Source organism: Protopterus annectens, chromosome 4.part0 (assembly GCF_019279795.1).
Source record: "Protopterus annectens isolate FY-2018-M chromosome 4.part0, PAN1.0, whole genome shotgun sequence".
Lineage (NCBI taxonomy): Eukaryota > Metazoa > Chordata > Ceratodontiformes > Protopteridae > Protopterus > Protopterus annectens.
Window position 1 is genome coordinate 1,976,672,764 of NC_056733.1, and position 14,947 is coordinate 1,976,687,710.

General features: G+C 41.3%; 1 protein-coding gene across 3 annotated transcripts in view; it reads right to left on the bottom strand.

The window, feature by feature from the left end:
* The window catches only part of TBC1D9B (TBC1 domain family member 9B), a 2,477,681-nt gene that overhangs the window by 1,648,535 nt on the left and 814,199 nt on the right, over nucleotides 1–14,947 (bottom strand). For all 3 annotated transcript variants that reach the window (XM_044069590.1, XM_044069591.1, XM_044069593.1), the window contains one exon: nucleotides 92–242. In XM_044069590.1, the coding sequence (XP_043925525.1) occupies nucleotides 92–242 (151 nt within the window). The remainder of the gene's footprint in view (nucleotides 1–91; nucleotides 243–14,947) is intronic.

Consider the following 14,947-nt stretch of genomic DNA (forward strand, 5'->3'; position numbering starts at 1 on the left):
CTCTTATTCTTCAGAATATACTTCACCACACAACTTCCATTAACCCAATCTAGAAGGTGAAAAGAGGATGTTCGATGCTGGATTCATTTACCTGAAAATAGAAGCCACAGTTCACCTCGCAGACTCTCAGGTATTCCTTTCATCACCAGCTCTCGTGTTTTCAGTGTGCGATACATGCATACTCCACGCCCATACTCAAAAAAATGAATATTCCAAGACTCTTCCTTCATCTTCTCCTTGGCCTACACAAGAAAAAAAGAAAACAACATAACTTTCTATTTTCTGATAACACAATACATTGAAACATTCAGGAAAACAGTCAAAATACTGATACACAAGCATAGCAACAATTAACTTGCTTATATCTATAACTGATGCTAAGCAATTAACAGCTGACTGAGCAGCAGCTGGGTTTTCTAGACTTGCAACTGATGAATCCTTCTTGGGATGCAGTACAAGGTCATCTAGTAAAGTAAGTAAAATATGCATTACAGATAGATATATCTGGACTAGGGTCACAAAACAAAGAAAATGACATCATGTACTTTACTGTCTAGTTTTGTTCTCACTTTGTTTGACACTCTTCTTACCTTCTAATTCCTTTCTTAGCTATGTACATATATTTTTCATTTGTCCTTACGGACTCCAAGCAACTGCCAAGCCTCCCCTCCCCTTACAATTCTCAGGTCAAAGTGATTTTTTTTCAAATTGCAAATAAAGTTACAAAGCAAAGTACATTTACTTTTCAAGCAGCAAATTATTTCTGAAACTGCAACATTTTAACAATTCAGCATTCTGCTACAATAATCTACAGGATTCATGACATGGCAGGCCAATGAACCCTGCTGATCAGATTCTACAAGAGCAGGGCAAGCAATCCTACTTAACTCACAAGAAGACAGCAAAACTATTCCATTCACATGTGTAATATCTTCCAGTTATAGTGGTTTCACACGGGGCACTTAATGGTGTCTTTTTTGGATGAAAAAAAAAATAACAGTATGTTTAAAACATTCAACAGCTTTCACATTGGTGAACTCCACTTTATGAAATGAAAAAGCTTACATGGAAAGGAAATAAATGTCGCACTAACAACTTTTTCATCTAGTGGTGTACTAACTTCTAAAATTGTTTTATATGCACAGATGTGCATACACACACACACACACACACACACGTGTATGTACACACACACACACACACACACATATATATATATATATATATATATATATATATACATACACACACACACACACATATACATGTGTGTGTATATATATATATATATATATATATATATATATATATATATATATATATATAGGGATTCACTATACAATCTTGAAATACTGAAATATCGAATTTCAGTATTTGGAGACTGTATAGTCGAAAGTGCAGTTATGCAAAACTGCAATAAATCGAATGCGGAAATGTCAAATCCGCTGTTGTGTCGTGTTCGTGATGTGTTTTGCAGTGTGTGGATTTAGCTGGGGATTCAGGTAAGTGGTGTTTTCATAAGGGTTTTGGGTAGGGATTTTAGTGCGTGTGTGTGTGTGTGTGTGTGTATGTGTGTAGTGGTGAGTTTTATGTGTCTGTGTGTTTAGTGCAACCTTGGAGTTAGTATATATAAGTAACGGGGGTGTGGGATGCAGGGGGGCTTGCCCCCTGCTTATAGGTAGGGTAGGTGCGTTTTTATGTTATGTTGTGTTTGTGTGTTGTTTTGTTTCTTGTAGTGTACTTTAGGTAGGTGTATGTGTGTTTATTTGTGTGGTGGTGTGTGTATGAGTATGGCCGCGATTTTGATTTTTGCGGTTGTGGGTTTTCTGTTATGTGGATTTTCGCTATACAGTCTCAAGATACTGAAATTCGATATTTCAGTATTTTGAGTTTCAGTATTTTGAGATTGTATAGTGAATATATATATATATATATATATATATATATATATATATATATATATATATATAAATATAAATATAAAAGTCTTTCGTTTTTTCCCAGTTTGGGGTCGCCACAGCAGAACTCCGGTCCGCTAATGATTGGCAGTGGATTTTTAAGGTGCTGAGTTGCCAGCCCGACGCCCAGCCTTCAAGGAAGGCACACCCATTCACGCATGCACCTACCTGCATGTCTTTAAATGTAACTCAACCACAGGGAGGACATGCAAACTCCACACAGAAGGCGCTCCAGCCGAGAATTGAATGGGAGAACCTCTTGCTGTGAGGCAACAACGCTAACCGCTGCACCACCGCGGCTCATATATATATATATATATAAAATTATATGCAAACATATATATGAATATGTATCCACACATACACATAGATATAGACATACAGCTAGATACGCACAGAGATGTATAAAACTAATACATGTCCAAAATACCACTATAAAATACAAAAAAATAAAGAGAATGCTTTAAGCTTGGTTTACAGCGCCACAAACACTTTAATAAACTGGGATAGTGATTTCATCCTGCACATATCAGGACATCATCAGAAAATGTAATTAGAAAATAACAGACTTATTAGTAAATCACATTATAGTGAATAGACAATACCGATAGAATCACAAATCATCTTAATCTTCTAGCTTTTAACTCAGGCTTAACAGAAATGACAATTTAAATCAAGTTAGTGACTCTCTATACACAGCTGCATAGCCAAAGTACAGAACTCTATCCCAATGGGCACTAATGTAAACATATTTACCCAATAATTAAAGGCTTACCTAGTAAACAAAAATAAATTCCACTGCACACAGCAGTGACACTTAGTGTCTACTAGTTTTCTTCCTTCCTGATTATTAAAAAACACAAAAAGAAAAATCTAGCAAAGCTAGACTTTCCACTGTATGATACCTTAAACCTGTTGTATCAGAGGCAACATGGGATATATGCAAATTACCCTTTAAGGATATCAGGTGTTTCAGCTAAATGGCAGTTCTGAATGTCCATGACTTTTCTTTTACTTTTAAGTCTATTTATGGACATTTCAGGCCAATAAAGCCAAACCCTCTAGCTGTTGACATGCATGTTTCTGTCTTATGGCATCAGCAGCACAGCATAAGAGGAATGTTTAACTTTTGGAAACACAGTGCCCAACTGATACCCATAAACTGTTTTAAACTGAGAGCAAATGTGAGGTTTTGCAAAATAAAGTATTAGCTCAATTAAAATTATGTATTTGGTTTTCAATGTGTCTACGTTACGAGAAGTGCTGGTCAAAAGGAGACTAGATACTGTTCTTCTGTTGCAGAATGAAGGGAGGTACCAGTCAGTAACAGTGATAATTTTTAAATGCCATATCTTTTTTTGAATACGGAATAGCATAACTGACCTTTTGTTTGCATTGACAGTGAATTTATTTTTATGCTGCCAGTTCCAAATGGAGACAAAATTATTCTAAAAGTTCAGTTTTGACAGGATTTTTATTGCCCTCAGTGAAGACAACATCTGCCATAAAGAATACTGTTGATATGCAAAAGGTCCCAGGGGGAATATTTATGAAGAGAGGAAAAAAAGAGGACCACCTTTGCAGGATATTCCAAAGCTATAAGCGTTATTTGGCTTAAGAAGGTTGACAGTCCACTGCAGGACCTCTAAGGAGAAACCTGTCTCTCCAAGTTTGTGGAGAAGCAAGGAATGATCTATGGTATCAATGGTGGACTGCTAAGAGGACATCTGATTCAGAAGACAGAAAATTGCTGTAGCAGTACTTGTATTGATTTGAAAATTGTATTGCCTATTACTTAGGATATCACAGTCTGAAATATAGTCAAGAATTTGGTTGAAAAAGATCTTATTTTATTTAGTTATTATTTTATTTTGACATTTGTTAACCGGGACAGGTCTGACTGGGCGTGAGCCCTTTTTCATTAGAGGTCCAGGGAGAAAAGCTCCAGTATAACAGAAAGAATAATAATACAATAAAACAATAAAAAGAATAATAAACAATAAAAAGAATACAAAATATACAAATAATGACAATATTTTTTTTTAATTTACATAATTAACAGGCATAGGTAGACTAAACATACTGAAGTTAAACATGGTCTGAGTATGAATGCAAGATTTAGTAGTGAAGTACAGCCACTGAAAGTTGTTAGGGAGAATTGTGAGGTTAGTAGTAAGTTACAGCAGCAGATAGGTTTCCAGGTAGAGCAGAGCTATCTAGAGAGTTATTGTACAAGTACATGGAAAGGTGTTGAGGAGAAGGAAGTATGTGCTGGATAAGGAGAAAAAAAGATGGGAGTAAAGGGTAAGAGTTGAGGGACATGGAAGTGGGAGGATGACTAGTTAGGAAGTGGGAGGTGGGATAGTGGAAGATTAGGAGTAAGAACGGGAAAGTGTGTAGCACAGAAGAAAATGAGAAATAGCAGGTAGAGAGGGAGGGAGGGTTAGGTAGTGGAAAGTAGGGGGTTAGACAGGTAAGGTAGGTGGGTGGGAGGTTAGTGGATAGCATGACCGAAGCAGAACCAGGAGTTATGGAGTTTTTCCCATAAGGCTTTCTTGAAGTTGAGAGTGTTTGGGATAGACTGGATGGGTAAAAGAATTTTGTTACATGCTAGAGCAACAGTATAGCTGTAAAGGAATGACCTAGGGATTTTTTTAGGCTTGTAGATTTCTAACAGAAGTTGGTCAGAGCTACAGAGTGAGCGATAGGGCATATAGAAAGTGAGGAGTACAGCAATGGCAGGACAAGCAGTAGGGTTATTTATTATGAAGTGACACGAGGAGGAGTTGTAAGAGAAGAAGCTGGCAAGGTAGCTCAAGCCAGTTGAGGATTTTCAGAGATATGCAGTGGTGTGAGTTACAAGGTTGGTTAGAAGTAAATCTAGCAATTTTGTTGTAGCAGAGCTCTAGCTTTGTTTTAAGGGTGGATTGTAGATTGGTTAGAATAGGGGAGGTGTAAAGTAAGGTGAGGAGATCAGCATTGGCAAGGGCAACTTTAGTGTCACTGCTGAGGAATTTTTTTGTTCTTAACACACCCAATTTTTTGTGAGTCTTTTTGATGCAGTATTGGGCATGTAGGTCAAATTTAATTTGATCATCAATGATAATGCCCAAGAGTTTAGTGTGTGTTGTTACTTCTATTGGGACACTGTCAACATAACTAATGGCAAAGGAAGACTTTTAGTGAGATAAAGACTTTGGGAGAAGCAGTTTTTGCAAAGGGTATGACTTAGTGCATCTTTAAAGCTATGGAGCAAGGTTTTGTTAGTGAGGGTTTACAGCAATGTTGGTGGTTTGCTAAAAATTTCACTACCAGGTTTGAAAATATTAGGAAGGACAGTATGGTATGAGCAGTTAATTATTTACCAGCTGTTTTTTGTACCTCTACTCTACTAATTACTTTGAAGTGAAAAGATGGGTCTTGAACACACTTGTGAAGAGGAAGGAAGGGTGTCATTTCAAGTATTATTGTTAAAAAAAAAGGAGGGGTTAGTAATGTTATCGCTACGTACAGTTAGGAATTAGGAGTGGGGATACCTTCAGTCCTGAATTGGATTTGGGAAAGGGAACAGGAAATGAAATACTTTTTATGGTTTCCAGCATTTCTTATAGTGATCCAGGGTACTGTTCTGAAGAGTTTTGCCTTAATCAATTTTAACCTTTTCAGTGCCAAGTCTAGTTTACTTAAGTCTATGGCAGGCACTGTGTTTGTCTATATTACAGGAGTCAGATCAGTATATTTTGTTCTTATCTCCATGAATACAAACTGCTTTAACTGCTTAAGTCTAGCCATGCAGCCTGAGTATAACAGTCCTTGCAGCTCCAGGCCATTAAGTAAAATACTGTAAGTTTGCAAAACCACTACAGCAGAAGGCTGATTCAATAATGGCACATTGTATGATTAATAGTATGCCTTACACTGACTACGGCTTTCCTAGTTAGAACAGTGTTTTTATTGTTATTATTATTATATCAGAAAATGTAAACATATGTCCCTTTTAAACACATTTAAAACAAAGTAAATGTTTCAAAGGCTTTACTACACATTTGGATTATTCAGATGTTGACAGTTCATTGCATAATAATCTCTCTAACAATAAAACAACATTTGCAGCACCCTTAGAGTCAGTCTGGAATACACAATTTCTTAAAGTAACAAACAAAGCTATTTTATGTTTATCAATGGTAACATTTCTATCATTTTAGCTATAATATGTTGGCCTTCAGGCTCTAAGCATAGTTTAAGCACATAACATTTTAACCAGGAGAAAACGCCAGTCTTTAAATTTTTTTTGTTTTTGTTCATAACAGGACCTTATCCAATGGCTCCTCTACATGCAATCAGTCAGACAGTTAATTCCAGGGAGGGGTAAGAAAGCCACGCATTACTACGCAAGAACCCTAAGGTCCACTCAATCTTGACCAGGAATCCATCTTGTCCTTCTGTTCCCCAGAGATGGGCAGATGATAGGGAAAGACGGCCAAGCTTGCAGGTGCTGTGGGGGTGGCCTACCATCTCCCCCTGGAAGCATTCTTCTCTTTCTCTGCAGATTTTCTAAGCATTAAAAAGTACAGTTGTGTACACTTACCATAAATGTAGATGTTCGAGTGTATTCACTGTTGCAGTCAATCACATTTGGGTTATCCCTGCCAGGATAGCCCTCAGTCGGCCCGAATACCAGAGGTTTAGTACTTCTGCTTCGGTTGCTGTCACTTCAGGACTGACGTCAGGTCGTCAGTAGTATAAAGTAAGGGAGCCAACGCCATTACATCAGTTTTTCTTGCTCTGTCAGGTGCCTCCAAGTGGGAGCCAGGAAAAGGTGGAAGAACCCCACCAGTAGAAAGTAAATACCAAGAAGTTCCTTGTAATAAGAGAGAGAGAGAGAGAGAGAGAGAGAGAGAGAGAGAAAGGAGGGTGGAGGGAGGGAAACCAGGACTGCAACAGTGAATACACTCGAACATCTACATTTATGGTAAGTGTACACAACTGTACTATGTTCCTCGTGTTTTACTGTTGCAGTCATCACATTTGGGTTGATTCCCAAAGCTGAAGAAAAGGGTGGAGGCAGTCAAGAAGACTGGGGCTGGCTAGGATGCCCTGCAAGACTGCAGTGGCAAAGCCTGCCCTGGACTTGGAGAAGATAGGCAGGTGGTAATGCTTGAAGGTATGAACAGATGTCCATGTTGCAGCCTCCAGGATGTCCCTGGTGGGGACTCCTCTGAGGAGAGCTGTAGAGGTGGAGGTTGCTCTGGCAGAGTGAGTTCTGACCCCCTTAGGGGGAGGTTTCCCATGTTGCTTGTAGCAGAAATGGATGCAGTGTGCTATCCATTTGGAAATGGTTTGTTTGGATATGGCTTTGCCCTCTGCTCCTGCAGCAAAGCTGACTACCAACTGATCAGTCTTTCTGAATGTTTTAGCCCTGTCTAGATAGAATCTGAGCTGTCTGTTCACATCTAGAGAGTGCAGCATTCTTTCACCCTTCTTTTGTGGGTTAGGGAAAAAGGTGGGTAAATGAATGGATTGGTCAGGAGCCACACTGGACACCACTTTTGGCATGAAGGATGGGTTAGTCCTGAGGGAGACCCTGTCAGTATGGAAAATGAAGAAGGGCTCTACAGCCATTAGTGCTTGTAGCTCTGATACATTTCTTGCTAAAGTGATGACCAGAAGCAAGGCTGTCTTCCATGAGAGAAACCTTAACTCTGCTGATGCTGCTGGTTCAAAGGGGGGCATGGTGAGTTTCTCCAACACAAAGTTTATGTCCCAAGCTGGGGTAGGTGCTCTTCTGGGTGGCCTCAAGTTGCTAGCCCCTCTGAGGAACTGTTTGATGAGAGGGTGTGAGAAAAGAGGTTGCTCAGTGCAACGAGAGATAGCAGAGGTATGAATTTTAATAGAGGAAAAGGATAGACCACTGTGTAGCAGGTCAGCTACGTAATCCAGGATGAGAGGTAGGAAGGGCTGTGTGGTATTGGCTCCCTTAGCCTGGATCCAGGTGCAGAGCTTTTACAATTTGTCAGCATAAGACTTTCTAGTGCTAGGGCATCTGGCCTCGTGTATAACATCTTGAACCTGTTTACTGAGATTGGCAGCTTGTACAGTGGTCAGGGAATACGTCAGGCTGCCAAATTGAGGGTCTGCAATTGGGGATGCATGACTTCTCCTTCCCTCTAGGTCAGGAGTGTTGGGATCTGAGGGAGATGCCATGGTGACAGAGGGGACAGGCTGCGCAGCAGTGGGTACCAGTGCTGGTGTGGCCAGTCTGAGGCAATCAGGATTGCCCTTGGTTTTTCCTCCTTTATTTTGAGCAGTACCCTGATAATGAGAGGTAGTGGGGGAAATGCATAGACCGAGAGTTGATCCACTGGGAAGATAGAGCATCCACTTTCTAGGCCCTGCAGTGAGGCTCCCTGGTGCAGAACTTGCTGAGCTGATGGTTGGAGTGGGAAGCAAAGAGGTCTACTTTCGGGGTGCCCCATTTCTGAGTTATAAGGGTGAAGGTTCTTTGGTTTACGTGCCACTCGTGCGGTTCCAGAAGATTTCTGCTTAAGTTGTCTGCCAGAGAGTTTAGAGAGCCTGGCAGGAATTGTGCTAACAGGTGTAGTTGCATGGTTGAGACTGTGTGCCAAATGGTCATGGCGAGCCAGCATAGAGGGTAGGAGTGAGTCCCTCCCTGCTTGTTGATTTACCACATCACTGAGGTATTGTCTGTTTTGATCAGTAGAGCCCCTGGGGAGAGAAGGGATCTGAAAGCTGTCAATGTGTGCTGGACAGCTAACATCTCCTTTTGGTAGATGTATTTGATGTGGGCTCCATTGGCCCTGTATGCACCTGCCATTCAGGTGTGCAGCCCAGGCATAGTCTGATGCATCTATGGTGTGGGTCTGGGTGGCGTGGGGTGGTGAGAAGGGTAGTACCTTGTTGTGGTACCATGCTGCTGCCCACCAAAGGAAATCTTTCCTTAGACAAGTTATCATTGGTATAAGAGTTTCCAGGTCTTGAGAGTGTTGACATCAAAGGCTTTTTAGGTACCATTAATCAAACAAACGGTCCAGGCAGCAGCAGGTGTCAGCCAGTAGAAAGATTTATTTTTTTAAATGGTGAATTTTTTAAAAAAAAATCTTTCTTCTGGCTGACACCTGCTGCTGCCTGGACCATTTGTTTGATTATTAGTTTTTCCCTTTCGGTCCTGCATCTGTTACTATTTTTTTTAGGTACCATTGAAGTTTCCTCATATGCAGTCTGGCATAGGGAACGAGCAGAATGCAAGATGCCATGAACCCCAGAGCTTGCAGGATTTTCCTTGTGGATAACTGGGGTCTGGTGGCTAGTTGAGAGAAATAGGCTGTCAGGTAAGTTTGCTTTTCTGGTGTAAGGAATGCCCTCTAGATTGCTGTGTCCAGGCTTGCTCCCAGAAATATAATTTTTTGGGTCGGTACTAGTTTGGATTTCTTTTCGTTGATAATATACCTTAGGGAGGTCAGTAGGTTCTTTACAAAGACCAAGTGCTTGAGCAGCTTTTCCCGACTGTCTGCCTGAATTAGGCAGTCGTCTAAGTATGGGTAAATTTGAATATTTCTTTGCCTGCAAAAAGCAATGGCGGGAGCCAGGCATTTTGTGAAAACTCTGGGAGCAGTAGATAAGCCAAAGGGAAGCATAGAGAACTGAAAGTGCAGAGATCCTGCCCTGAAACGTAGATATTTCCTGCATGATTCCCTGATTTAGATGTGTAGGTTGGCCTCTTTTAGGTCTAGGGTGGCTAGCCAGGCATCCTTGGAGAGCATAGGTAGTAATTGCTGAAGGGTGAGCATTTTGAATTTTGGTATCACCAGGAAGGTGTTTAGAATGGATAAACTGAGGATGGGACGCCAGGTGCCCTCTTTTCTGAGTACCAGAAAGAGCCTGGAGTAGACACCTTTGCCTATCTGTTCTGCAGGAATGTGCCCTATTGCCCTCATGGAGAGCAGGGAAAGGACTTGCTTTTTGGCCTCTACCCACTGGTTTGGAGGTAGATCTGGGAACCATTTTGGTGTTGGTAGAGTGTAGAAAGAAAATTTGAATCCCTGGGACACTATGTTGAGGACCCAGCAGTTGTTGGTAATGATGGCCCAGGTGCTTGCGTGGAAGGAGAGTTTTCCTCCAGTGGGCAAATGCAGGTGGGCAGAGGGAGGGGGGTGGAAGTGGAGAGTCATTGTGAGTTCTTACCATGAGGGGGTGGCTTTGCACTCCCTGATTTAGAAGTGGAGGTACTCCATTGCTTTGATCTCTGCATTCCCTATGGCTGTTTTCTGGGGGTCTGCTTCCCCGGGGTCTGGGCTGAACTGACCTGGAGGGGGCAGGAAAGGACCTGTGTTTGGAGGGGCAACGTCTACTGAACCTAGGTGGCTGGACCTGCAAGAAATCCTTAACTATCTGCACAGATTTAGCTTTTTCTTCCATCTTTTTTAAGACCTCTTCTGCCTTGGTGCCAAATAAGTTGTCTTTGTGCAAGGGTACATCTAATAGTTTAGATTTGACATGGTCAGGCAAGGACTGCTCCTTAAGCCAAGCATGCCTTCTAAGGACAGAACCAGTGACTGCTGCCCTGCAAGATGATTCTAGGGCATCAAAACCACAGTGTAAGGTGTGCTTAGTTACTTGACTTGCAGAACACATCAAGTCTTGCAACTCTATTTTCTGCACAAGCAGGAAAAGTTGATATTTTTTGTTTGAGGAGTTCCATGGTATGTTGCCGGAATTTTAGCATATGGAACTGACAATTTAGTGCTCTAATAGCAAGAGTAGCAGAGGTGTATACTTTTTTACACCATCTGTCTAATGCATGGGAATCCCTATCTGAGGGGGTGGGATTCTTAGCAAAAGTTGCTTTAACTCCTTTAGGCCCTTGGGAGATAACCTCAGGGTCAGCAGTAGGATTTTTGAAAAGAAATTTGTGAGAGTCAGAGACTCTGTAATACCTGTCAGGTTTCCTGGGAGGGGGAGGGAGGGTGTCAGGAGTTAAAATAGATTCCATGAAAACATCATCCACAACATCCAGGACAGGAGGAATGGCCAGGAGTCTGTGCTGTGGAAGATCTAAAAATTCCCTGAGTCTCTTTTTAGACTGAGGGTAGTCCTGACATTCCCATTGGAAATGCTCCCTTAAAGTATGAAGGGTTTCCCCAAGGGAAAAATCTTCAGGTGGAGAGGCTGAAGGAATGGATTCCTCTGCAACAGAATCCTCGTAAGCAGAGAGGGGTTGCATGTCTTCATATTCAGAGGCATTGGAGTCATCGGACTCCTGTTCAGAAAAAAACTACTGGGGACAAATCTCTTTTTCTTTTGGAAGGGGTAGCTTGGCTTCTCCGATCAACATTATAAGGTCTTCTGCCATTTTAAGCATTTGAGACTGAGGCAAGGAAGCAGATGCTTGAGATGGGGTCGTGGATTTCTTGGGTGTGGTTTGTACCCTGGGCTTTAAAAACTCAGTAGTTTTTGAAAGAATAGAAGACACGAAAGAAGCCGTCGGTTTGTGTCGAGAATCAGTAATGCAAAGTACTTCCTCGGAAGCTGGTGCCTGCTCAGCTGCTCTGGACCCATCCAAGGTAGAGACAACCACAGGATCAGTAGTTGATGAAGAGTTTTGCGGCATACTGGACTCCGAAAGGGTCTCGGTAGCGGCCTGCGAATCTACAGAAGTGGACATCAGGGGCTGCAAAAGCATCTCACTGAGGACCGGAGAACTGACGACAAGTTTAACGGAAGCATCACCGGTAGGTTTGGACCTGTGCGGTTTCTTTCCTTATCCTTACGTTTTTTTTTTTCAGAAGATCAGATGTCGGGTGGCTTACTGAAGCCATATTGGAAATCGAGGACTGAGAGCAAAAATATCTAGCTACAATAAGAGCCCGATGATGTACAGTTCTGGTGTTGAACAAAACACAAAAGTGACAGCGGGGGAAGTCGTGGTCTGGGCCTAAGCAAGTGACGCAGTAAGAATGAAAGTCTCTGTGTGGTATTTGCTTTCCACAGGCGAGACAATTGTTAACTTTTTCTGATATCGGTTAGAGCAAGAAAAAAGGATCCCCAATGGGGTACTTAGCTTTAGAAGACTTCAACTTCAGCTAGGAAAATGAAACTCAGTAGCGGCCGACCAGTACTCATGCAAACTGCTTCTGGCTCCTCAACAAGAAAGACTGGTGTAATGCTGCCTTACTTTACACTACTGGTGACCTGATGTCAGTCCTGAAGCGACAGCAACCAACGCAGAAATACTAAGCCTCTGGTATTTGGGCAGACTGAGGGCTACCCTGGCAAGGATAACCCAAATGCGATGACTGCAACAGTGACACACGAAGAACATCTGCTACCTCCTGATGGAAAATGTGCCTCTGCACACTGTGTTCCCTTGGTTTACAAGTGCAAACGCACTCAGACAGTATGGGCTTAGGAGGGTCAGACACCATAAGGTATAACATTTACTGATCTCATCAATTATCACCTCTTTGGCATTCCTGCACTGTCTCCGTCTCCCCAGGACAGGTGTGGCAGCAACAGCAGCTGATCACTCACATCCTCCCTAACCACCTTTTACAGGTACCCAAGTTGCCTTGTCAAACTCAGGTTGCCTGCATTGTAGTCAGAGCTTTATCCCTCTATGCCATGGTGCTGAATCTTCAGCTATAAAGTTACGTGACACTAGCGCAAGGTGATAAGTTTTTTTTTTTCTTTTTAACCTTATCATAGTCCTGATATTCCACCCCTTCTATGCCATGAAGGCTTTTAATAGTTTATCAGTTAGATGAGTTGAGGAGATTCTACCTCAAGTCACTCTAGTTCTGTCTTTCCTAGTGGGCATACCAATGGAAGAATATGAGGTATGTCTTCAGGTCTTCCACCATGGTTAGTTACTTAAAAGGTAGAAGAGTCTTTGGTAGGGACTTCTACAAAAGCAGTAATTTGCAGCAAATAATCTGCTGTTGTCAACTTGCACAACTTGAATGCAACCCATGCACTCAACAAAACTTCTAGTCCATACCACAATACAGCTCTCTCTTCATTTTGGGAAAAGTTGCTTGAATATTAGGTAGAAAAGGGTAAATTTGGGCTCCTTGCTGACACAGAAGACTGACTACCAACTCCTTGCTACACCCATCAATGTGGTATCAAAACAAGGCAGCAGAGGCACTTTGCCCATATTTTCGTTTTCATTAAAAAAGAAGACAAAATAATAGCCGAGTGATACAAGATCTTCAAAATAAAACAAAATAACACAGACTCTGCAATCTCTTATACCAATTTATATTTAGTCCCAAAGTAAATGCAGGCAGTTGCTTTCTAGCTGGATTCTTTAGTAGAATAACCTGGAAGTCGGAGACCATTTGGGCATATCTCTTTTCTTGTACAGCAGACTTTGCAGAACCACTGTTCCAGGCACAAAACTCTCCTGTGATGAAACACTAACTTTTCAGATCTTCAGGCCATAGCCCTCATTTTTATACATTAAACTAGGTAACTGATTGTTACCAGCATTACTTAAAGGAGTCTCTCAACCAAATATAGAGATGTACCCATCCTTTTCTTCAAGGACAACACAACAGTTTATGTAAAGCAATATTTATAGGTTCACATGTACTAGGCAATCAATCTGCAGACCATTTCAAGCCTAGTCAAAAAGATCTTACTCAAAATTTCCCTCTAGCCTCAAGGAGGGCAAGACAAGATAGACTAGGTAGAATTTGAGGCTGCCCATTCAATTATCTGAGTTTACCTTGAAGGTGGCAAGGGTGCTACTCTGCTTGGCATGTAGTAGAAGTTTGTTTCACAGGTGAGGGATATGTTGGGATATGAATCTATCAGGCCAACATGCCTTATTTATCTGCTGACGAAAGTTTACTTACTTTAACAAAACTATCTGAGGTACCATTAGTTCTGTGAATGAATAAGATGTCAGAAAGGGTTGCATCTTTCAGACTCAGTACAGAGAAAGGGCTGCCAGTCTCTCCCGATAACCAAGATTTTTTAAGTCCACTGACCTTTTTATTTATGAATCTCTGAGGTCTCTCAAATTGTGTGATACGTTTACATAAATACCTTACTAAAGATGCATTACACTCAATAATGGGTCTGATAAGACATGTGTAAAGGGGAATTAAGACTTTTTTGGATATGGTAGAGATGCCTGTGGAAATTACATGAGCCAAATAAAAGGCTTTCCATCATTTGACATGATGTTTAAATGATAAAGAATTATCAACAAGAGTGTCTAACCTGTGTTGGAGCATTTGCGTGCCAGTTGAACATTGAATACAAAACTAATCTGAAGTTGTCTGCAAACTTAGCTAACCATCAGGCAGTAATGCTGGCCTGAATGTCTGAGAAATATATGTCAAATAGAAGAGGGCCCAAAACTGATCACTGTGGTACATCACTGATAACCTTTTTGCATTCAGAAGAAGCATCTGCTACTCTAACCACATGGGATCTGTCAGATAACCAGTTAGCAATCCACTGTACAATATAAAGATTTATAGTCAGACTTGTAAGTCTGTCAGTAACAACTGTGTGGGGAAGAGTGTGAAAGGACTTGGTTAGGTCTGGTTATGCTATATGCATGACATAACTACTATCCACTGCTTCAGTTGCTTTTTCAAAGAAAATAATGAAGTCAAAGAGGCAGGACCTTTCTTTGGCAAGGCCAAACTGATGAAGGTCCAAGGTTAAAAGATGATCAATGTCCATATTAATGAAGTCTGAGATAATGCGCCCTGTAGCTTTACATATCAAGCTAGTGAGACTCATGGATCTATAGTTTCTGGGATCCATGGTTGGGCCAACCTTGTTTAATGGCATTACAATGGCGGTTTTCCAAGCTTCAAGAATGTAAACAGTGCAGAGGCTTAGATTTATTCAGTAGAGGTTCAGAAAAGCCATATTTGGCACTGATGATCACAAAGCCTGGTATGTTATCAGGGGTCATGGATGAAGTAGGGTCATGGATGAAGTATTCTTAA